Source organism: Macaca thibetana, chromosome 6 (assembly GCF_024542745.1).
Source record: "Macaca thibetana thibetana isolate TM-01 chromosome 6, ASM2454274v1, whole genome shotgun sequence".
Lineage (NCBI taxonomy): Eukaryota > Metazoa > Chordata > Mammalia > Primates > Cercopithecidae > Macaca > Macaca thibetana.
Window position 1 is genome coordinate 31,642,071 of NC_065583.1, and position 25,402 is coordinate 31,667,472.

A 25,402-nucleotide genomic window follows, 5' to 3' on the forward strand; every position below is an offset into this window, starting at 1 on the left:
CAGCCCACTTAATCTTTCTATGCTTCAGTCTCCCCATTTGAAAAATAGGGATGATTATGGTGCCACCCTCCAAAGGTTGCCATCAATAGTAAATGAGATAATGCATATAGGACAATAGTGCTCAATTGAAGTTCCTTATTATTTTTATTAAAAACCTATGAGATAAATGAAAGGGAAACAGTTGGACCCAATGTAAAGCAGCCAGTTACTTCACCTCTCTGAGCCTCAGTTTCTTTATCTACAAATGGAAGATAATTGGACTGGGCATGGTGGCTCATGCCTGTAGTTCCAGCACTTTGGGAGGCCAAGGCAGGAAGATTGCTTGAGCCCAGAAGTTCGAGACCAGCTGGGGCAACATAGTGAGACCCCCATCTCTATTTTTAAAATAAAAATTTTAAAAAAATGCATGATAATGGGCTGGGTAAGGTGGCTCATGCCTATAATCCCAGAACTTTGGGAGGCTGAGGTAGGAGGATTGCTTGAGGCCAGAAGTGAAAACTCATTTCTACAAAAAATTTAAAGATTATCTGCGTGCACCTGTAGTCCCAGCTACTAGGGAGGCTGAGATGGGAGAATTGCCTGAGCCTGAGAGTTGGAGGTTACAGTGAGCTATGATTGTACTACTGTACTCCAGCCTGGATGACAGAGTAAGACTGTCCCTAAAAAATAAATAAATAAATAAATAAACTTAAAAAAAATCTAAAAGTAAAAATGGAGGATAGTTAACCTGTCTATTTCTCCAAATTATTATGAAGATTAAGTGAAATAAACTCTACAGAACTTCACAGAATTTTTGTTATTCTCCAGCTAAGTGAGCTACTACTTTGCACCTCAAAATCTATGAATATATTTCCGTATTTTTTCAGATACTGCTGTGGTCTGGGAGTAAAGTCTTTGAAGAACTTACGGACATCGAACGACAGTTCCACAAAGCCCTGTACACAGTCCGTGCTTTCCTCAACTGTGACAGATACTCTGTGGGTCTCTTAGACATGACCAAGCAGAAGGTGAGAAAACTGCAGCAACAGACATTTCCAAGAAAAGATTAAACAGGCACTGACTGACGGCTAGAGTCTTGGCACACATTCAATTGCACAGGGAAGAGGCTGGGTGAATTGGGATGGTTGTAGAAAGTTTTACATAGGTCTGTACTGAGGAGAGGAGTGTCAGCCTTTAAAGGGGAAAAGTCAATCTAGGACACAGGTGAGCGAAAACAATCTGTATTTTCCTTAGTCATTTGGAAAGAAAAAAAAAGTGTACATGAAAAGAAACTGATGAGGTGATGAAGGTCAGTGATAAAGAAGTTTCAATGCGGGTTGAGAGTCAAGGAGAAAGTTGCCAACGTCAGGGATTCTCAAAAAATGTCCTGAAAGTTGCGTGTAAACTTTGCTGCAATTTATCTATTACAGAGCTCACCCAGGCAATTAAGTGGAGGCAGACGCCAACATCTGGTCCCTCACATGCTCAGGGGCCAGATTTGTGGCAGAGACAGCAGCTAAGGGGGCAGAGTTCAATGCAGCTCCCAGAGATGTTTTTTAGATACATTTCCCCAAACAACTTCCTTATTCCTCTTTGTTTAGTTGTTTCTGCCCTATGAGGCTAATTATTTTCTGCCTTGAAACAGAGTTTCCAAGTTATCTATGCTTATTATCTCCTATCCTGAAAACCCAAGGATTTCAGTCAGTTTTACTTTGTACGCCTTGTCATGCTGAGGTGCCCAGGCCAATGCAGACTCTCCAAACATATTGGATCGAGTGAATACATGGATCACAGAATCTTGGATATAGTCCAGAGGCTCCCAAACTTGACAATTCATCAGAATCTTCTGATGAGCTGAGTAAAAAAATTGCTGGACAACATTTTCTGATAGTCTGCCATTTTTTACTTAATGTTTTACAAACGTCTTTCCATGTCAGCACATATGAATTCTTTTTAATAAGCCTTTATATTGAAACATAGGCCTGGCACAGTGGCTCACACCTGTAATCCCAGGACCTTAGGAGGTTGAGGTGGGAGGATGGCTTGAGGCCAGGAAGTTCGAGTCCAGCTTGGGCAACATAGTGAGACCTGTCTCTACAAAAAATAAAATAAAAATAAAAAAAGAAGGATAACATAGACACAGAAAAGGAACATTAATTATAACTGCGGATATAATAGTTCAATGAGTGAACGTTCCCATGAAACCACCACCAAAATTAAGGAACCGAACACGACAAACAGCACCTCAGCAGCCTCCTTCATACCTTCTTCGGTACCTCCCACAGCCTCCTCCTGAAAGGTTACCACCATCTGACCTTTCATACCATATTGGTTTTGCCTTTTTGAGGTTCATATACATGGAATCCTACAATACACATGCCTTTGTGTTTGGCTTCTTTTGATTCATCCTTATTGCTTCATTTAGCATGAGTTCATTCATTTTTATTCCTGTGGAATTTTCATTATAGGTATAATCCACAGTGTATTTATTCATTTCCACTGTTGGTGGACATTTGAGTTTTCAGATCTGGTCTATTATGAATATTGTTGTTATGAAACTTCTAGTACATTACTAGTACACAGTTGTGCCATTTCTGTTAAGTATTTACCGAGGAGTAGAATTTCAGAGTACTAGCTTTAGTAGATATTGCCAATCTGATTTTCAAAATGATATGATTGTACCATTTTATACCCTCAGCAGCAATGTATCAAGGGTTTCTTCATCAATACTTGCTATTGTTATTCTTAGTAACTTTAGCCATTCTGGTGAGCATGTGGCTTTATCTCTTTTGTTATCAACATGAATTCCCCTAATGACTGGATGAATATTTTTAAATACGTTTATTGGCCATTTGGATGTATTATTTTGTGACGTGACTGTTCAAGGTTTTCCCCCATTTAAAAAAATCACGTTGTCTTTTTTATCTCACTGATTTGTAGTTCTTTGCAAATTCTGAGCACAAGTCCACTTTCAAATACATGCATTGCAAATACAGTCACGCACCACATAACGACATTTTGATCAATGATGGCATATACCATGGTCCATAGAATTATAATGGAGTTGAAAAATTCCTATCGTCTAGTGATAGTGCAATGCATTCTTCACATTTGTGGTGATGCTGGTATAAGAAAAACCTACTGCACTGCCAGTTGCATAAAAGCATAGCACATATAGGCCGGGCGTGGTGGCTCACGCCTGTAAACCCAGCACTTTGGGAGGCTGAGGTGGGAGGATCACGAGGTCAGGACTTCGAGACCAGCCTGACCAACATGGGGAAACCCCCGCCTCTACTAAAAATACAAAAATTAGCTGGCTGTGGTGGCAGGTGCCTGTAATCCCAGCTACTCAGGAGGCTGAGGCAGGAGAACTGCCTGAACCTGGGAGGCGGAGGTTGCAGTGAGCCAAGATCGTGCCACTGCACACCAGTTTGGGTGACAGAGTGACACTTCATCACACACACACACACACAAATATATATATATATATATATCACACACAATTATAAGTTGTAGTACATAATGCTTGATAATAGAAAACTATGTTACTGGATTACATATTTACTATACTACACCTTTTTTTCCATTATTTTAGAGTTGACTCCTTCTACTTATTAAAAAAGAAAAAAGTTAACTGTAAAACAGCCTCAGGCAGGTCCTTCAGGAGATATTCCGGAAGAAAGCATTGTTATCACAGGAGATAAGAGCTCCATACTTGTTTTTGCCCCTGAAAACCTTCCAGGGGGACAAAGTGTGGAGGTGGAAGATGATGATTTTGATAATCCCGACCCTGTGTAGGCCTAGGCTAATGTGTGTGTTTGTGTCTTAGTTTTTAACAAAAAAGTTTAGAAAGTAAAAGAAAAACAAATTTAAGAGAAAAAAAGCTTGTAGAATAAAGATATAAAGCAAATATTTTTGTTCTGATTCAAGCACCAAAGACATAAAAAAAGAAAAAAGAATAACAGAATTTGAGATAATTTTTTTAAAAAGAAAATATTTTTGCACAGCTGTATGATGTGTTTGTGTATTAAGCTAAGTGTTATTACAAAAGAGTCAAAAAAGTTTTTAAAAATAAAAAATTTTGTAAAGAAAAATTTAAAAATTTATAAAGTAAAAAAGTTACAAGCCAGGCTTGGTGGCTCATACCTGCAATCCCAGCTACTCAAGAGGCTGAGGTAGAAGAATTGCTTGAGGCCTGGAGTCCGAATCTGCAGTGAGCTATAATGAGCAAGATCTTATCTCTAAAATAATTACTTAATTAATTAAAAATTACAGTAAGCTAAGGTTATTTACTATTGAAGAAAGAAATTTTAAAAACACATTTAGTGTAGCCTAAGTGTACAGTGTTTATAAAGTCTATAGTAGCGCACAGTAATGTCCTAGGCCTTCATATTCACTCACCACTCACTCACTGACTCACCCAGAGCAACTTCCAGTCCTGCAGGTTCCATTCATGCTAAGTGCCCTGTATAGGTGTATGATTTTTAAACTTTTATAGCTTATTTTTACTATATCTTTTATGTTTAGCTATGTTTAGGTATGTAGTAGGCTATACAATCTGGGGTAATGCAAGTGCACTCTATAATGTTCACACAATGACAAAATTGCCCAACGACACACACATTTCCCGGAGCATATCCCCATCATAAGTGACGCATGGCTGTATTCTCCCACTCGGTGCTTCCGTTCTCTCTCTCTCTTTTTTTTTTTTTTTTTGGAGACAGAGTTTCGCTCTTGTAACCAGGTGGATCACCTGAGATTGGGAGTTCGAAACCAGCCTGATCAACATGGAGAAACCCCGTCTCCGCTAAAAATACAAAATTAGGCTGGGCGTGGTAGCACATGCTTGTAATCCCAGCTACTCAGGAGGCTGAGGCAGGAGAATCGCTTGAACCTGGGAGGCAGAGTCTGCGGTGAGCCGAGGTTGCACCATTGCATTCCAGCCTGGGCAACTAAAGCGAAACTCCATCTCAAAAAAAAAAAAAAAGAAAAGAAATTTAATAATCTATTTCTTATTAATTTGTAGGAGTGCTTTATATATGATAGGGATTATGTATCTGTCACATATACTGCAAACATTTTTCCCTGTCTGTGAATTATATTTTAACTTTGTTTATAACATCTTTCATCAGACAGAAAATTTAAATTTTCTCTTTATAGCTTCTGAGTTTTGAGTTTTATTTAGGAAAGATTTTTCTACCCCCAACATTAAAGATAATCTGAAATAATCTCCTCTATTACTCTTAGTATTTTTATAGTTTTAATATAGTTTAATCTTTCATTGATTTTTAAGTTAGGTATGTGTATGGTGTGAGATGGGGTAACTTTTGTGTTTTTCCGTGTATTTTTCCACTTAAAGAGTAGTGTGGGCTGTGAGGGAGATCCAGCTGTGACATCGGTGACACCATTGATTGCCAGTGTTGATTTGGCTGATCTGGCTGGCTAGGTGGGTGTCCCTTTCCTTTCTCACTGCTCCATGCGTGTTCCTGTCTTTGCACTCAGTCAAAGACGGTGACCTTCCCCGACAGAGGAGGGTTGTTCTTGGGTAAGAGTATATGAGTAGCCATGCTCTTCTGCTAGAACATTCAAACAAGCTCTTAAGAATAGGGAGAGGCCAGGTGCAGGGGCATGCACCTGTCCCAGCTACTCAGGAGGCAGAAGTGGGAGGATGGCTTGAGCCCAGGAGTTCAAGGCTGCAATGAGCCATGATCATACCATTGCACTCCAACCTGCTGGGTGACAGGGTGAGATCCCATCAATTAAAAAAAAAAAAAAAAAGGAGTGAGAAAATATATACTTTAAGAAAAAAACAAAAAACGGAATCTTGCTCTGTCACCAAGGCTGGAGTGCAATGGTGAGATCTCGGCTCACTGCAACTTCTGCCTCCCAGGTTCAAGTGATTCTCCTGCCTCAGCCTCCCAAGTAGCTGGGATTACAGGCACATGCCACCATGCCTGACTAATTTTTGTATTTTTCAGTAGACACAGGATATCACCTTGTTGGCCAGGCTGGTCTTGAACTCCTGACCTCAAGCGATCCACTCGTCTCGGCCTCCCAAAGCGCTGGAATTACAGGCGTGAGCCACTGTGCCCGGCTGAGGAAGTATACTATTTTGAAGTACCATCATTTTGATAAGTCGCATCATCAGATACCAGATGTTCATATACATGGGTCTCACTTTTCTGGGATTTTGTTTGTTTGTTTGCTTCTTGATTTTTTTTTTTTTTTTGAAATGGAGTCTTGCTCTGTCACCCATGCTGGAGTGTAGTGGCGCGATCTCGGCTCACTGCAACCTCTGCCTCCTGGGTTCAAGCCATTATCGTGCCTCAGCCTCCCAAGCAGCTGAGACTACAGGCACGTGCCACCACGCCCAGCTAATATTTGTACTTTTGCTAGAGACAGGGTTTCACCATGTTGGCCAGGCTGGTCTTGAGCTCCAGACCCCAGGTAGTCCACCGGGCTTGGCCTCCCAAAGTGCTGGGATTACAGGTGTGAGCCACCAAACCCAGCCTGTAGCTCCTTAAGTGATTCTGTACTGTTGGGCCACATATTGGTTTTAGGGAACCTCTGATTCTAGTGAAACCATTTATCTGATTTAAAAAAAATTCTAGAGACAGGGTCTCACTATGTTGCCCAGGCTGGTCTCAAACTCCTGGGCTCAAGCCATCCTCCCACCTTGGCCTCCCAAAATGTTGGGATTGTAGGCATAAGCCACCATGGCCAGCCTCATCTGATTTTGGCATACCCTTGATTCATAAATATCTTGCCAAATATTGCTAAGCCCAACAACATGCCCTTTGTTTCTCCTTCAGGAAGTGGCAAATGAATGGACTCATACAAATGAATGATTACTTTTTGATTAAAATAATTTCTGGCTGGTCTGAGTGGTGTTTGCACCTAATTAATCACAACCCGTTACAGATTTCTTTGTTCCTTCTCCACTGCCACTGCTTCACTTGACTAGCCTAAAAAATAAAAAAACAGAAAAAAAGGAAGATTTTAAAAATGTTTTTTAAAAAAGATTTTTGTGTAATTGAATTCAAAAGACTCCATTTTGAAGTTACCATTCACAGTTTGCAGCAGGATTTGGTCTCAGGCTTAGGCCACTGTGTGCTATAGTGATCTGTTCTCTGTTTATTTTAAACTGCCTGCCTGTCAAACGGGAAAACTACTTTTACGCAAAAATACTCTGAGCTGGGGGAGGTGATACATACCTGTAGTCCCAGCTGTTTGGGAGTCTGAGGCAGGAAGGTTGTTTAAGCATAAGAGTTCGAGACCAGCCTGGCAACGTAGTGAGATCTCATCTCAAAACAAAACAAAAAAACAAAAAAAAGAGAGTATCGAACTTCGTCATCCTCAAAATATTAAACAATTTTGTAATTAGAAGTGGCCTATGAGGCTGGGCACAGTGCTTCACACCTGTACTCCTCACACTTTGAAAGCCTGAGTCAGGAGGATCAATTGAGCCCAGGCATTCAAGAGCAGCCTGGGCAATGTAGTGAGACCCTGTCTCTACAAAAAAATTCAAAAATTAGCTGGGTCTAGTGGCACATGCCTGTAGTCGTAGCTACTTGGGAGGCTGAGGAAGGAGGATTGCTTGAGTCCAGAAGGTTGAGGCTACAGTAAACCAGGCTTGCACCATTGCCCTCCAGCTTGGGTGACAGGACAGAACAAGACCCTATCTCCAAAAAAAAAAAAAAAAAGAAAGAAAGAAAAAGGAAAAGAAAAGAAAAAGTGTGAGATGATGATAGCAAGAATGAATAAAAATAAAAATAAGTGATCTAGGCCACCTACACTCTAAGAACCTGCCCCTCAGGTAGTTAAGATTTTACTTGAGCTATTGGCATTATGAAAAAAGTCATTAAAGCTGTTGATTTGTGCACTTTAAATGGACAAATTATCAGATGATGTGGGAACTATATATCAATTAACCTGTTAAGAAAGAAAGGAAGAAAGTGCAGAGGGAGGAAGGGATGGAAGGAAGAAGGGAGAAGTCATAGATACGTCCAGCTTGCCATATAACCCCTTGTTTGACAACTTCTTGGGACAATCTTCTCCTTGGATCCACTCAGTGTTTGGCCCACATGAGGTGTCAGGCCAATATATTTATTCTTCTTCTGGGCTCCTCTAGCATTTATCCTCTCCTTCCAGCACTGTTTTGGTTCTTGCCTCATTTACCTCACTATTCATTATCTTCTTCATGAGACAATCAGTTCTTCCAGGATACAAACTGTGCCTTATCCACCTGTGTATAACTAGCGGTCAGCAGGTTGTGAGACTCAGGTAGGGCCTGGTTATATTTTTGCCTAGAATTAAAGTTGTTTTCTAAATTTTCACCTAGAATTAAATTTCTTCCTGTTGCTGGCAGTCTAGAAAAAGAGCTCAACTGGGGAGAAGGACAAAAACATGGACTCTGCATTTCATGTGGCTTCCCTTCTGCTTCTCTGGATGATATTAGAATAAACAAACCATGGCAAACATGTTCAAATGAGAGAAACGAGGAGGGCTTGGCATCCTACCCACAGTAACCCAGTGCTAACAGATCAAGGTTTATCCCTGGATAGTAACAGATGAATGAACAGAAAAGGCACTGGAGGATAGAAGCTCCTCTGTCAGGCCCAGACTTGACCCCGCACAAGCTTTGTTGCTCTATGTGCAAAGGAAGCCATGAGGAAGTAGTGGGGAAGAGCCTGTGTGGTTCTCAGTTGGCCTCTCATGAGGCTGCATGACCGTGCAGCTCCTTTTCTGGCTCATTTTCCTCTTCCTTCTGCCTGTGTCTTGGCCGCTTTTATTTATGTTATGTTATGTTACGTTATGTTACGTTACGTTACGTTACGTTACGTTACGTTATGTAATGTATTTATTTGAGACAGGGTCTCACTCTGTCATTCAGGCTGGAGTGCAGTGGCGCAATCTCAGCTCACTGCAACCTCCCCGTCCCGGGTTCAAGTGATTCTCCTGCCTCAGCCTCCTGAGAAGCTGGGATTACAGGCACACACCACCACGCCCGGCTAATTTTTGTATTTTTGGTAGAGACAGGGTTTTGCCGTGTTGCTCAGGCTGGTGTCAAACTCCTGGGCTCAAGTGATCCACCCGCCTCGGCCTCGCAAAGTGCTAGGATTATAGGTGTGAGCCACCGCGCCTGGCCTTGGACACTTTTAGACAAAAAAATTCAACAGAGTTTATTTGAGCAAAGAACGACTCATGAATTGGGCAACCCTCAAAACCAGAAGAGGTTCAAAGAGCTCTGCTGCATGGCATGGCCAGTGAGCTTTCATAGCTGAACATGGAAGCAAAGTATAGAAATAACATGGTCAGTAACAATAGGGCATTTGCCTGTTTTAGGCATGGCCTGATCATTTGGGCTGCCTGTGATTGGTTGAAACTCCACCATTTGTTACAATAATATACTCCTAAGTTGGGTTTTGGTTTGTTTGTCTACTGAGGTTGCAGGTTGTTTTGTAGGAACTCAAATTATTACAGAGAAACTGGAAAAACAGAGATAGCCTCAGGCTAAGGCACCTGTGTATTTTGCTTTAGCAGCCACTTATCTTACAGGTGTCAGCCGTTCTTACTGGATCCCAGATATAGGTCTATTGTCCATATTTGGCATCATTTTTTTCTTTATTATTTGTGAAAAATTATTTTTTCCTGATTACAAAAGCAATAAAGTTTATTATGAAAAATTTCTAAATACATTATAGTCTGACTCCAATCACTCAGAGAAAAATCACTTGTTAATACTTTGTTGTGGGCCAGGCATGGTGGCTGATGGCTGTAATCCCAGCACTTTGGGAGGCTGAGGCAGGTGGATCACCTGAGGTCAGGAGTTCGAGACCATCCTGGCCAACATGGTGAAACCCCATCTCTACTAAAAATACAAAAATTAGCCAGATGTGGTGGCACACACCTGTAATCCCAGCTACTTGGGAGGCTGAGCCAGGAGAATCGGCTGAACCCGGGAGGTGGAGGTTGCAGTGAGCTGAGATGGAGCCACTGCACTCCAGCCTGGGCAACAGAGTGAGATCCTGTCTCCAAAAAATAATAATAATAATAATAATAATAATAATAATAATTTGTTGTAAATGTATTCACAACATTTTCTATGTGTAACTGAACATTAGGGTCACATGATATATTCTTTTTGGCCTCTCACGTTTTTCACTCATCAGTGTATCATCATCAATGTATCATCTTTTCAATCAGTACACACACATCTGTAACATCATTGTTAATAGATGTACCATAATTGATTTAATAAGTCTTATCTTGTTGGGCACTTAGATGGTCTCTAATTTTTTACCACTATAAATGATACTGCTTGGGACATTGTTTTAGCTAAACCTTTCAGCACATATTAGCATGGTCTTAAGGTAAATTTCTTAGCCATAAAGACCCTACTTTCCCTCTCATGTCCAATAACACTGACGGTGCCCCAGTTCAGCTCCTGTGTATTTGGCTAATGACTAGGCAGGCCCAGTTCATCAATATTTTGAAGGGCAAATGTGACTATTTTCCAACTGTAGTGAGTCTTACTGCCTTTCCAAGTTTAGGTTTCACTGAGTTCTTCTCACTTTCTAAATTTCAGTGTTAGCTGACTCATATAGGTGGGACTTCTTAATCTCCTTTCCTTGATCTCTTTTCAAAACATGTAATTATTGTTTTTTTCATTCCTAGGAATTTTTTGATGTGTGGCCGGTTCTGATGGGTGAAGTTCCACCTTACTCTGGTCCCAGGACTCCAGATGGAAGAGTACGTTCTCTCTGGCCTTTTCAGTGTGATCTGATGTTTAATATATTTCCAATGCAAGGCACAGTAAACCCTGTTGAAGAATTTTTTTTTAGCAGATAGGTATTTGTCTTTGTGTTGGGTTGTCTCCCTTGAAGTTAGAATAATCCCTCATGTTCAATAGCAGACAGGTGCTAAAAGTAAAATAAAACAACAGAGAGAAAAAAAGTAAAAAACAGCAACAATTCCTCCTAATTGTCATGCCCTAACATCCCTAACATGTGCAAAGTGGCCTGCCTGCCTTCCTTCCTTCCTTCCTTCCTTCCTTTCCTTCATTCCTTCCTCCTTCCTTCCTCCTTCCTTCCTTCCTCCTTCCTTCCTCCTTCCTTCCTTCCCTTCATTCCTTCCTCCTTCTTTCCTCCTTCCTTCCTTCCTCCTTCCTTCCTTCTTCCCTCCTTCCCTCCTTCCTTCCTTTTTCTTTCTTTCTTTCTAAGCACTATACTAACAAGAAGCAAAGTGTTTAATATCTTATTGGAGTTTCACAGTAACCTTGTGGGGTAGACCAAGCAGGGACCAACATACTCATTCCACAGCTGTGGAAAGAAACCCAGAAAGGTCGAGCAACCTACTCAAGGCTTCACCTTACAGGAATTTAGAGTTATAGACAATATGAGCTTAGAAAACCCTCATTTCTAGTCTATAATGTACAAATTGGTAGCCAGAAAGCCAAATCCAGCTGATAGATATACTTGCTTGGCTACATAGGTTTTTTACATATTTTTTCTATTTTCTTTCTTTTTTTTCCTTCCTTTCCTTCCTTCCTTCCTTCCTTCCTTCCTTCCTTCCTTCCTTCCTTCCTCTCTCTCTATATCTCTCTCTCTCTCTTTTTCTCTCAGATAGGGTCTTGGTATGTTGCCTAGTCTGGTCTTGACCTCCTAGTGCTCAAGTGATCCTCCTTTCTTGGCTCCCCAAAGTGCTGGGAAATTGGCGGCTAACCCTTAAAAATCAAAGTCTTTCCCATAAATATCTGAATTCTCAGTTTCTTTTGAAAAGGTGGATGATTAATCAAAACTGGACCCACAATCCAACAGGGCAAATTTGACTGGGGCTAGTAGCAGCTACCTCCTTGGGATGTGGCCTGAGCTCTCTAGTTTGCCACAGTCCCCACCACTCTCTCTTTTTGAGACAGAGTTTTGCTCTTGTCACCCAGGCTGGAGTGCAATGGCACGATCTCGGCTCACTGCAACCTCCGCCTCCCGGTTCAAGTGATTCTCCTGCCTCAGCCTCCCGAGTAGCTGGGATTACAGGCACCTGCCACCATACCTGGCTAATTTTTGTATTTTTAGTAGAGACACGGTTTTGCCCATTGGCCAGGCTGGTCTTGAACTCCTGACCTCAAGTGATCACCCACTTCATCCTCCCAAAGTGCTGAGATTATAGGTGTGAGCCACCGCGCCCGGCCCCCACCACTCTCTTTTATGTACATCTGTGCCCTGCTTTCATTTTTTCTTTTAATCAGACCTCTCTAGGCATTTAAGATTATGATCTCTAGTCTCATCCAATTGCAGCATTTTATTTTGTTTTTATTTTTATTTTTTATAGAGATGAGGTCTTGCTATATTGCCCAGGCTGGTCTTGAACTCCTGGCCTCAAGTGATCCTCCTGTCTTGGGCTCCCAAAGTGCTGGGATTACAAGCATGAGCCATGGCACCCGGCCTAAATTAGGCCCTTTAACATTCCCTCTTCCTTCTAACATCCCTCTCACAATTAATCTGCCACATTCACTTGGAAATACAGCTTTCGTCTGAATTTCAACCAATTAATGTTCCCAAATCTTAGGTCAAAAGCCTCACAATGTCAGCTACATCTTGCTTCATCTCCTTTTAAAAATAAAATAGTGTGTGTATGTTTTAAGTATTTAAAAGTTATACGGGCTAAATAGACTTCATGGAAAAAAAAATAGCAGTTTTTTATAAAGTGGTATATTTCCATGGGTATTTGTGGCTCTTTCAAAGCCCCTTGTGTCAGCTGCTCAGGTAGAAGGAAACAAAGGTACTTTTGATGGCTCAGTTTTGACTTTCCAGAGGCTGGTGAATTTGTACATGAATATGGCTTTAAAGACTTTGACTGAGCTACAGTGTGTGGAAAAAGCCTAGTTACCCAAAGTACACGGATCTTTTTGTTACTTTTGGGAAAGAAAATTGATTCTCCTGTGGGATTCCAAAAAAATGTCCATTTCTTTTTTTGAGATGGACTCTCACTCTGTTGCCCAGGCTGCAATGCAGTGGCAAGATCTCAGCTCACTGCAACCTCCGCCTCCTGGGCTCAAGCAACTCTCCTGCCTCAGATTCCCGAGTAGCTGGGATTACAGGCGCCCCACCATCGTGCCTGGCTAATTTTTGTATTTTTAGTACAGATGAGGTTTCACCATGTTGGCCAGGCTGGTCTCAGACTCCTGACCTCAAGTGATCTGCCCGCCTCTGCCTCCCAAAGTTCTGGGATTACCGGCATGAGCTGCTGTGCCCAGCCTAAAAATGTCCATTTCTAACCTTTCTAAAGACTCTCGTGGGAAACCCTGGGTAGGACAGCAGCGAGGCCCAGGAAGCCCTGAGCCTGCCGGGAGTACAGTGGGCAGCACAGGCCCAAGGACAGGTGGCCCTAGGGGAAGACAAAGATGTCAATAAGGTCCTGGAACTCTGCCTTCTCCCCCTCCCAGGCAGAAACTTATCTCCTAGGATATAATGCAGCCACCTTTGCTTTCTAGAACTGCTTATAAGGTACAACTTGACTATTTAAATTTTTTTTTTTTAGACGGAGTCTCACTCTGTTGCCCAGGCTGGAGTGCAGTGGCTGGATCTCAGATCACTGAAAGCTCCGCCTCCCGGGTTTACGCCATTCTCCTGCCTCAGCCTCGCGAGTAGCTGTGACTACAGGCGCCCACCACCTCACCTGGCTAGTTTTTGTATTTTTTAGTAGAGACGGGGTTTCATCGTGTTAGCCAGGATGGTCTCGATCTCCTGACCTCGTGATCCACCCGCCTCGGCCTCCCAAAGTGCTGGGATTACAGGCTTGAGCCACCGCGCCCGGCCTAAAAATATTTTTAAGAAAGTTTGTTTTGCCAGGTGCAGTGGTTCATGCCTATAATCCCAGAACTTTGGGAGGCTGAGGCAGAAGGATAACTTAAGGCCAGGAGTTCAAGACCAGCCTAGACAACAAAGTGAGACCTTGTCTCTAACTAAAAAAAAAAAAAAAAAATAGTAGCCGAGCATGGTGACGTGTGCCTGTATTACCAGCTACTTGGGAGGCTGAGATAGGAGGATTGCTTAAGCCTGGGAAACTGAGGCTCCAGTGAGCCAAGATTGTGCCACTGCCCTGCAGCCTGGGTGACAGAATGAGATCCTGTCTCAAAAAAAGTAATAAATAAAATAAAGCAAAGTAAAAAATATAAAAAAAGAAAATTTGCTTGTATGTTGAAAAAGCAATATATGAGCACAGTGAAAAGTTCACTCCGTAAGAAATCAAACACCCCTTTCCTCCTGGTCAGCCTCCGTGAAGCAGCTGCTGTTAGCAAACTCTCTTGGCAGGAATGTTTATGTATATCCAGATATTCACGGAGAAGTACACATATTCTACCACCACCACTCTGCACTAAAGTTATGATTCTATTTTGTGCCTTGCTCTTTTTACTTAACTGAATATTTTGTCATCTTTCCCTATCAGCACAGGCACAGCAATCTCACTCTGGAAACATGTGGTATCCACTGTACAACTACTCGCCTAATAAGAGACGTCACATCATCTCCAGACTTTTTAAAGCAGTCTAGCTAAGACCCCTGGATGGGGCAAACAATGCTTTTACCCACATTTGGGAGTATATCTCTAGGATCCATTACCACATGTGGGTCAAAGAATATGTCTGTTTTGATCTTTGAGAGATATTGCTAACTAATCATAACCTTAAAATCATAGCTGGGAGGGTATGGATTATCTAATACAATTTTCTTTTTCCCCCATTGTCCTTAGAACCTTAGAGTTCCATAGTAGTTGCCTTGACCAGGGGTTAATGGAAAAGGAAGAGGGCAGGAAAGGGAGTAAGAGAGAACAAAGCTGCAGGGCCTCTATCTATATACCTGGCCCTGATTCCATTAAGACAGTTTTATATGATTAGTTTCCATCCTTTGCTTGGGGGAAAGAGAGCTGCTACTTAACAGCAGCAACAAACACATACCACCTATCTAATTTTACAGCCAGAGAAACTGAGGCCCAGAGAACACACATAGTAGGACCGAAACTAGAACAGGAATCCTCACTCTAGGTCTAGCCTCAGCTCCATTCTATTTATCGTGTTTCAGGGTTCATCTAGTCTCCTCTTGGATGCTTCCTATTTTAGGGAGCTCACCACCCCTGGGGGTAGCCTATGCCATTGGAGCGGTTTCAGCTTCTGTCTTTTGTTTAACCAGAGCTTGCCTCCTGGAAGTATTCAGTCAGTGCAGCTGCCGCCAATGCTAGGCTTTGAGCAGCAGAGCCTCTCCCTTACGAGTTGGAAGGTGACCATTGCCGATTGCCCGTCAACCAAACAGACCTTCAGACATCTTTAACTGATTCAGGAATTTCTCTTTGTGGAGGTTCTCAGTCAGAAGGCTTGGGGTGGAGCCCAGGTATCTGCATTGAAATCTCTACGGAGGTACTTCTCAAAATACCTGTAGTAAAGTAACAGTTTAGTTTTCCTTTTTAAAAAAATTTCCAATTTTGTGTGTGTGTGTGCGTGAAAAACACAAGAAAGGGGAGTGCAGGCGTACTCAAGAGAGTGAGTCATGCCTCCAATATGTTTTGATTGCTACTTTTAAAAATATGACAAAATGTATTCCTAGAAAAACAAAATTGTGTAAAGACAGACAAAATATAAACCTTGGATCATGCCACTGCACTTGTGCTCCAGCCTGGGTGACAGAGCAAGACTCCATCACACACACACACACACGCACACACACACACACACACAAAAATATATATATATACACACATATACATATGCCCCTTCCCCTTTTGTTCAATTAAACAGACCTCATCTAACTCAGTCAAATTGTTACAAAACTTCCTAAATGACTCTCAGTCTCTGTTTTTATCTTCTCCTGGAATAGTAAAGAGTTCGCAGACTGGCACCCGTCCACGGATTACACCCTGAGCAGCCCTGTTCAAGGTGACAGTGATGCAGACAGTAAAACACTAAGCTGTTAACCTTAGGTGACATAGAGGAAAAGCACTGAGCTGGGAATTAAGGACCCAGGTTCTGATTTTGGTTCACTGTCTTGCTACAAGTGAGTCCTTTCCTCTGTCTGTGTCTCAGCTTTCTCATTTGTGAAATAGTTGCTCGTCACACTTGGGCACACAGAGGACCTAAGAAAAAGGTAATAGAATTTCCCCTGGAGAGCTAGGGGAATGGAGCCACATGCCAACATCCAAAGAAGAGCTCTACTTTAAGGGAATAGGAATTTTAACAATGCAAGGAGGTAGGAGGGATGGAAGAGGCAGAGAGTTAGTTTGGAGGCGTGAAGCATGATTGAGAAGGTAGGTCTGAAGTGACGACACAGCCAAGAGAACAGCTGAGTGGTAGGCATGAAGGAGAAATGGGGCCATGACCATAGAGCAGGAAGGATGGCTGATTGGCTGTGATTTTAAATGGGATGGGAACCTCCTGACCACTTTCCCATCTCCCTAGATTCTGGCAGCCGTCTTTATCTCTTTCTTCTTGCACTTATTAAAGTCAAAATTAAAACGCAGAGATGAATCTCTAAATTGAATGTTTTCGGGCAAAGGAAGACTTGCAATGTAGGGCATACACGCAGACTAAGTAGTCTTCAGTATGTCCAAAGAACAGAGAGAAAGTGAAGGTTTTATAAAAAAGAGAAATGAGGTCGGGCATGGTGGCTCATGCCTGTCATTCCCAGTGCTTTGGGAAGCCAAGGCAGGAGGATCACATGAGCCCAGGAATCCGCGGCTACAGTGAGCACCCCCATGACTGCGCCACTGCACTCCAACCTGGGTGACAGAGCAAGACCCTGTGTCTAAAAGAAAAAAGAGAAATAGTACATGTTGCCGTCTGAGAAAGTTCATTGACACCAGTAAGGGTCTAGGGAGCTGGCAAGTTTTGACTGATGAGTAATGGCAGTGGGTAAAATTAGTCTTAGATTGCAGCAGGTTGTTTCAGCAACTATCAGATAAAACTGGTTTTCGAGTTACAGCAGGTAGTGTAAGCAGCCAGGCATGCAGATAAGTACATTCTGGGAACAATGCTGTGTCCTGAGTACTTTTTTGCCCCCTGGCTTCTCAACTCTCTTTTAATTGGGTATGACAAAAATGTCCCAATTTGTATGATCAACTTGCACCCACTCAACCTCCAGATCCTCTTAGAGAATTTCCTATCCCTCTTCCCAGCCTCAGATCCCAGGCCTCTGCCTGGCCACTGTGAGCTGGCTCCAAGGTGGAGCACGCTGAATCCTGAGAGTCAGAGAGGACAGGGAGCACCAGAAGACAGCCCAGGCACATCCTTGGAGGGAGCTTATGGCCAGGCTTGGCGATCACTGAAAACCATGGGGCAAAATATGTACAACTACTATATATCAATAAAAACATTAATTTATTAAAACAACAACAAAAACCACGGGGCATATGACGGTAAAGAACGAAGTCTGTTTTAGGGACATACTCCTGTTGAACTTCTAACTGACTCTTAAAGGTATAATTTTTTGGCTGGGCGTGGTGGCTCACACCCGTAATCCCCAGCACTTTGGGAGGCTGAGGTGGGCAGATCATGCGGTCAGGAGTTCAAACCCTGTCTCTGCTAAAAATACAAAAATTATCCAGGCATGGTGGTGCATGCCTGTAGTCCCATTTACTCGGGAGGCTGAGGCAGAAGAATTGCTTGAACCCAGGAGGTGGAGGTTGCAGTGAGCTGAGATCATGCCATTGCACTCCAGCCTGGGCGACAAAGCAAAACTCTGTCTCAAAAAACAAACAAACAAACAAAAACTATAATTTTTCTCTCTTTTGCCAGGAAATTAACTTTTACAAGGTCATTGACTACATCCTGCATGGCAAAGAAGACATCAAAGTAATCCCGTAAGTTTCACCTGTCAAAAGACAAAATTACAATAAATTAGCTTAAAGATCTCAATTAGCTTTATTGGCGATTCTAGAATTGGGCAACACTTCATTCCATAAAATACATAAGTGTTCTGATAAGGTTGACTTTATAGACAGAGAAGGGCTGAAGAAAGCCAAGCAAACATCAAAGAACATGTTAGTCATTTTTAAGATACTTTTCTTATAAGGTGGGAGAGGGAGATAGAATAATAGAAAAATAACTGATTAATATCAGGTTACTGCTGCCTTTTTGTGTGCGTGTAAGGATTAAAGCAGAGGAACTTCATTATCATGCCTGTTAAAGACTGGAACAGGTCTTTTTGGGAAATTGGCTTTTACCTCTCTCCTAATCGCTAAGAGGATCAGAAACAACTTAGTTTAGGTTTGATGAGGTGGAACGTTATCATGGGTGACTCCACGCTGGTTTTTAGTTTGGTTTGTTGGAGCTTAGTTCAGAGCTTCGTCCAAAACAAGGGCCTCCTATAGTTTTTATTTTAACACATCTCAAAACATGGAAAACTGCAGGTACATTATCAACTTCCAAAAGATACTCATTCCAAGATCAACACTGACCAAATCCAACGAGACCCCATAGTTGATTAGAGGCAGGGAGAGTGGGAAGGAGGCAGTGTAAGATGGTAGAGAGACTCAGAGGGTGAGCAGTGAGGCCCAAGAAAGAGGAAGACTTGACCAGAGCGGTGATGAGGGCTACGGTGGACCAGATTGTGAGTCAGGTGCTCTGAGTCCCAGTCTCACAGCCAGTGCCAGTAAGTGGTTTGTCTGGACCTTAGAGTCCGATGTATGGAATAAGACTGGGATGAAATCAGGGATTTTCAATGGTGCTACTCTTCTGGTACGTGAAGGAGGCAAAGCAAAAGCAGGAAGCTGCAAAGGAACTGACTCAGCCCTCACGGAAAGCCTATTCTCAATGTCCCCTCATGTGTGACCGAGGAGGACAATGAAAAGAAAAGGAAAGAATGCTCTCAGTCCTGCGTCTAGGTAGCTGGGACTCTATGACCATTCGAAGATTTGAACAGTTGCAAACTTTTAAAATATAGGCTTACACTTTTTTGGTTAGTAGACCTTTCTTAAAAACCTGATTACCTTCTTCTCTGTTTGAATCCTCTCCATGTGCTAAAAGCCACATCCATGGTTCTGTCTTGAGACATAGCCCTCTTTCTCAACTTAATTGCAGAGGCCTTGAGGCTATAATTCGGTTGGTGGGAGAGCCACACCTTTAGTCTTATCCCCCACAGCAATTTTGTCCCACTAAAGGGATTTACTGCATGCTAACTTAATCCTCAAAGAGTGGGTGTGATACGCCATGCTGATTCAGTTTGGTCACCAGACCAAACCGTAATAATCCCATCACCCAGATAAACAAGTTCTCAGGGTTATTTGTTATTGGTGAGGATGAGAAGTTGCCTCAAGTTCCTCAATTTCTAGATTATCTCTATTCTTTCATTCCTGCCTGCATAAGGACTGATTACCTTATTCTATTCTCTTCTTCTTTTTTTTTTTTTTTTAAGATGGAGTCTCACTCTGTCTTCCAGGCTGGAGTGCAGCAGCCCAATCTCGGCTCACTACAACTTCCTCCTCCTGGGTTCAAGCGATTCTCCTGCCTCAGCCTCCCAAGTAGCTGGGATTACAGGTGTGCGCCACCATGCCCAGCTAATTTGTGTATTTTTAGTAGAAATGGGGGTTTCACCATGCTGGTCAGGCTGATCTCAAATTCCTGACCTCAAGTGATTCACCCACCTTGGCCTCCCAAAGTGCTGGAATTACTGGCGTGAGCCCCAGCACCCAGCCTGATACCCTTATTCTCTCCTAAAGCTCATCTCTCTTTTTTTTTTCCACCTTATCAAAAACATACTCTTCAACAATTCTGTTTCCTAGTCCCTTTTCTAGCTTCTAGAGCCGCAATCTTATTAACTCACTATCTGTCTCTTAAATGGTCACAGGTCGCAATTCTCTGTTTGTCTCTGCTTGACCAGCATCACATCCTACTAGCCTCTGATAACACTCATCTTGCTGCCTACCACCCAGTCCCTAACCTATGTCTCTCATTTTAGGGTTTTTATTATGGCAGCACCTTGTTTCTAACACAAATCGTTGTTTCAGCCAAGATAGGCCAGGCTCTGCTTTCATAACAAGACCTTGAGACCTGAGTGTTATAAACAACTAAAATTTATTTCACCATCCCACTGTGTGTGCATTGCCAGCTAGCAAGTGTGGTTGGAGGTATGGTATGTGGATTGTAGTCAGGTAGGAGCCGAGGCTAATAAAGCAGCCACCATTTTGAACTTTGCAAGATAGAATAACCTTGCCATAGAGAAGAGAAGAAAAATACACACTGGCTCTTAAAATCTCCATCTGGAGGTGACACATAGCACTTATACTCACATTTTATGGGCACAGCTAGTTACATGGCTACACATTACTTGAGTGGTTAGGAAACACAGTCTGACTTTGTGCCCAGGATAGACAGCCAGAATGTCTGTAAACATCCAGAATGGCTGTCACAGTATATGCCATCCACACTAATAGAGGGGAAAATCGAATAGTAAATAAATGACTAGTCAAACCAAAGGAAGGCAAAATGAAAGTTCAGGAAGAACATAGGTGCTGGATGTGGATGCACTGTCTGTAGCCCCAGCTAATCAGGAGGCTGAGGCAGGAGGATTATTTGAGCCTAGGAGTTTGAGGCTGCAGTGAGCTATGACTGCACCTGTGAATAGCCACTGTACTCCAGCCTGGGCAACATAGTGAGACCCTTTCACTAAAAAAGAGAGAGAGAAAGAAGGAGAGAAGAGCATAGAGCAGGTAGGAAAATAAAATGTACATATCAAGGTGAAATTCAAATTCAAATATATCAATTACTTGAATTAATTAATTAATTAATTTAGTGTGTTAGTGTTTTATAGAGACAGGGTCTCACTATGTTGCCAGGTTGGTCTCAAACTTCTGGGTTCAAGCGATCCTCTCACCTCTACCTCCCAAAGTGCTGGGATTACAGGCATTAGCCACCATGCCTAGCCAATAATTTTTTTTTTTTTTTGTAATAGAGATGGGGTCTCACCATGTTGCCCAGGCTCTCCTCTTCAAACTCCTGAGCTCGAGCAGTCCTTCTACCTTAGCCTCCCAAAGTGCTGGGATTATAGGCATGAGCTGATGCACTGGCCAATAATTTTTTTTTTTTTTTTTTGAGACGGAGTCTCGCTCTGTCGCCCAGGCTGGAGTGCGGTGGCCGGATCTCAGCTCACTGCAAGCTCTGCCTCCCGGGTTTATGCCATTCTCCTGCCTCAGCCTCCCGAGTTGGGACTACAGGCGCCCACCACCTCGCCCGGCTAGTTTTTTGTATTTTTTAGTAGAGACGGGGTTTCACTGTGTTAGCCAGGATGGTCTCGATCTCCCGACCTCGTGATCCGCCCGTCTCGGCCTCCCAAAGTGCTGGGATTACAGGCTTAAGCCACCACGCCCGGCCAATAATTTTTAAAAATATAAATCAACTAGATGTTCCAGTTAAACGACAAAGATTGCCAGCCTGGATAAGAAAGAAATACATTACCTTTCATTGATTCTAAGATGCAGTTTTCTACTTTTTGACATTTCTGAAATAGAATTGTGCGATTGTTGTTAGCCATGGCAGACATGATGCAGTTGTTATTGCCTAGGTGTGAACTTGGTCATAACCACAGTCAAAAGATAAAGTTACAATCAATTTTGTCTAAAAATCTCAATTGGTTTTATTTGAGATTCTAGAATTGGGCAATGATTTATTGCGTAAAATAGAGTAAATGTTCCAATGAGTTGAGCAGAAGGGGTTGGTTTTATAGGAACAAAGAACAAAAAGCAGATTGGCCATTTTAAAGGTAGTTTTCTTGTAAGGCAGGACAGGGAAACAGGACAATAGAAAAATAACTGAGAAGTAGAAATCAAGCTATTTCAGGCTACCTTTGTGTGTGTGTAAGGACTGAAGCAGAGGAAACTTCATTATCATGCCAATTGAAACTGGCTTGTTGCTGGGCACAGTGGCTCACACCTATAATCCCAGCAATTTGGGAGGCTGAGGTGGGCAGATCCCTTGAGCTCAGCACTTTGAGACCAGCCTGGGCAATATGGCAAGACCCCATCTCCACAAAAAAGTACGAAAATTAGTCAGGTGTGGTGGTGCACACTTGTGGTCCCAACTGCTCAGGAGGCTGAGGCAGGAGGATCACTTGAGCCAGGGAGGTGGAGGCTACAGTGAGCCACAATTGCATCACTTCACACAGGGGACAGAGTGAGACCCTGTCTCAAAAAAAAAAAAAAAAAAGAAAGAAAGAAAGAAACTGGCTTAACTGGCTTGTTTGGAAAATTGGCTTTTGTTTCTCCTGTTTTCTCAGAAGGTCAGATAACAATTTAGTGTGTTTAGTGACTTGGAACTTTGATGTAGGTGACTTCATTTTAATTTTTAGTTTGATCTGTTAGGGCTCCTATTACAGGAGTTTAGTCAAAAACAATGGTGTCCTGTAATTTTCATTTCACACCATTCATATCATTGTAAGTATAGTTAATGCTGAGCAACCATTGCTGGTTGCTATTCACATTGAATTCAATTGCCATGCACAATAATTTTAAAGAGAGATTATGCTATGATTCAGCATTGAAATGAAAAATTGTCTTAACTGGCACAAAATGACAGAAAAAAATGTGAGATACGATAAAAAAAAATCTGTATCTAAAAGAACAATGTTGATCTGAATAAAGTAAAAATTACAAGTGATAAGCATTATAGACTACATTATAGATTAATTGGCAGCATTTAATCTTTCTCTGCACATACAAAAGTCAACAATGATTACTTCCAAGATATGATGAAAAATCCTATATCCTGTTTACAGGGGACTAATCTGAAAGAGAATACAGAGAGGTTGAACATTAAAGATTGAAAAAAGACACACCATGCAAATGCTAATCAAAAGAAAACTTGTATAACCATGTTAACATCATATAGAAATAGACATATCAAAGAACATTAGTAGAGATAAAGAGTCACTTAATGATAAAGGGGTCGATCTACCTCAGTATTACAGGAAGATATTACTATTCTAAATTTGCAAGCACATCATAACATGACCTCAAAAAATATAAAGCAAAAACTAACAGAAATACAAGGAGATATAGACGAATCTATGTTTGCTAATTGACTTAAGGAGCAACTAAAATCAACAAACAGAATACAGAATATTTGAATAATCCAATTAATGAATTTAACCTAATAAATATAAAGAGAACACTGCTCTAAGCCAGTAACAATAAGCTAATTAGGAAATTCTCATATGCTTGGGAACTAAGAAATATCCTTCTGAAAAAATAAAAGGAATATACTTCCAAACAACCTATAGATAAAATAATCAATTAATGGAAATTAGAAAATATTCTGAGCTGAAAGATAATGAAAATATAACATATTAAAGCCTCTATAAAAAATAAAAACCTGTGTGATGCAGTGAAATTGTGCTTAATGTAAAAATTTACAGCCTTAAATGCACATATTTAAATTTTAAAAGGCTGAAAAAGTAACAAGCTATGTATCCATCTGTATCAGTCAGGGTCTCAACTGAAAATAGGTGTCACATTCAAATCAGGATAATTCAGTGAGGGTTTATTTACAGAGGGACAAATTGCAAAGGTGGGGGTGGAATGAAGGGAACCATAAGAGAATGTGCTATTAGTTGGGGAGCTACTACCACTTCTGGCCCCAAAAGGAAATTTCCATAATCTGGAATGAAAAAGAGTCTTGTAGAGCAAACCACCTTGAGAGAAGCATTGACCTTCAGTCAAGGAACATAGCCAGCTCAAAGCAGCCTTGTCAGTGGTTGTCCTGTCTCTACAAAAATATTTTTAAAATTAGCTGGATGTGATGGCACAGGCCTGCAGTCCTACATGTGAGGCTGAGGTGGGAGAATTGCTTGAGCCCAGGAGGTTGAGGCTGCAGTAAGCCAGGTTTGCCCCCCTGCACTCCAGCCTGGGTGACAGAGTGAGACCCTGTCTCAAACAAAACAAAAAACCTAGCCAGGTGGTGGCACATGCCTGTAATCCCAGCTACTTGGGAGACTGAAGTGGGAGGATTGCTTAAGACCAGGAATTCAAGAACAGCCTGGACAACATAGTAAGACCCTGTCTTGAAAAAAAGAATAAGAGGAAAAAAATTAAAAGTGAAACTTACAAAATCAAGAAGAAATATAACACCAAAACAGTTTTATTACAATACAATATTTATTACAATAAAATAAATAAAAACCTTCTCACAAAGATACCCCAGGCCCAGATTTTTTTCACAGGTGAATTCTACTGGGTGGTTTTTATTCATTTATTTATATTTTTTAGAGATGGAGTCTCCCTATATTGCCCAGGCTGGCTTTGGACTCCTGGTTTCCAGTGATCCTCCCACTTCAGCCTCCCCACTAGCTGGGGCTACAGGCACACACCACTGCCTGAGTTCTAATTAATATTTAAGGAAGAAATAAAAATCTCATACGATTATTGTATGATAACAGGCAAAGAAGTGGCTAGTATAAGCTATATGCCAAAACCCAACAGAAAGGAAAGTTCTGAGTATGCTCCCTTACGGATACAGATGTAAATATCCTAAATATAATTCTAGCAAATAATGGACATAGATGTAAATATTCTAAATAAAATTCTAGCAAATAATGAGTAACAATATATAAAAGATTGCACATCGTTACCCAGATGGATTTATTCCAGGAATGCAGACTTGGTTTAATGTTAGAAAAATCAACCTATATAATTTGCCATTAAGAGAAAAATGACATAATCATCATTATAGAGGAAAATTTTCTTAATCTTCTAAAGATAATTTTAGGCCAGGTGCGATAGCTTACACCAGCCTCACACTTTGGAAGGCTGAGGCAGGTGGATCACCTGAGCTCAGGAGTTTGAGACCAGCCTGGGAATATATCCATGGAACAGAACAAAGAGCCGGAAACAGACTTACACATATACAGCCACTTCATTTGTGACAAAGGTGCCATTTTAAAGCAATGGAAGAACGAATGATCTTTCAAATAAATTATGCTTGTATAAATGGGTACCAACATGGGAAAAAAAAGAAATGTGATTTCTCCCTCAAAAGTAAATTACACAGCCGGGCACGGTGGCTCACGCCTGTAATCCCAACACACCTGTAATCCCACCCGAGGCGGGTGGATCACCTGAGATCAGGAGTTCGAGGCCAGCCTGGCCAACATGGTGAAACTTCATCTCTACTAAAAATACAAAAATTAGCCAGGCATTGTGGCAGGCACCTGTAATCCCAGCTACTCGGGAGGCTGAGGCAGGAGAATCACTTAAACCCAGGAGGCAGAGGTTGCATGCAGTGAGATGAGATCGCGCCATTACACTCCAGCCTGGGTAACAGAGCAAGACTCTGTCTCAAAAACAAAACAACAAAGAAGTAAATTACACAAATATAAATTCTAGGTGAATTAGGGGTCCAAATATAAAAGGTCAAACTGTAACACTTTTAGAAGATAATATAAAAGAG

At 41.7% G+C, this 25,402-nt stretch overlaps 1 protein-coding gene across 2 annotated transcripts in view; it reads left to right on the forward strand.

Moving 5' to 3' along the window:
- The window catches only part of PDE6A (phosphodiesterase 6A), an 86,958-nt gene that overhangs the window by 10,751 nt on the left and 50,805 nt on the right, over positions 1-25,402 (forward strand). For both annotated transcript variants that reach the window (XM_050793647.1, XM_050793649.1), the window contains 3 exons: positions 867-1,007; positions 10,657-10,731; positions 17,762-17,826. In XM_050793647.1, coding sequence (XP_050649604.1) covers positions 867-1,007; positions 10,657-10,731; positions 17,762-17,826 — 281 coding nt within the window. The remainder of the gene's footprint in view (positions 1-866; positions 1,008-10,656; positions 10,732-17,761; positions 17,827-25,402) is intronic.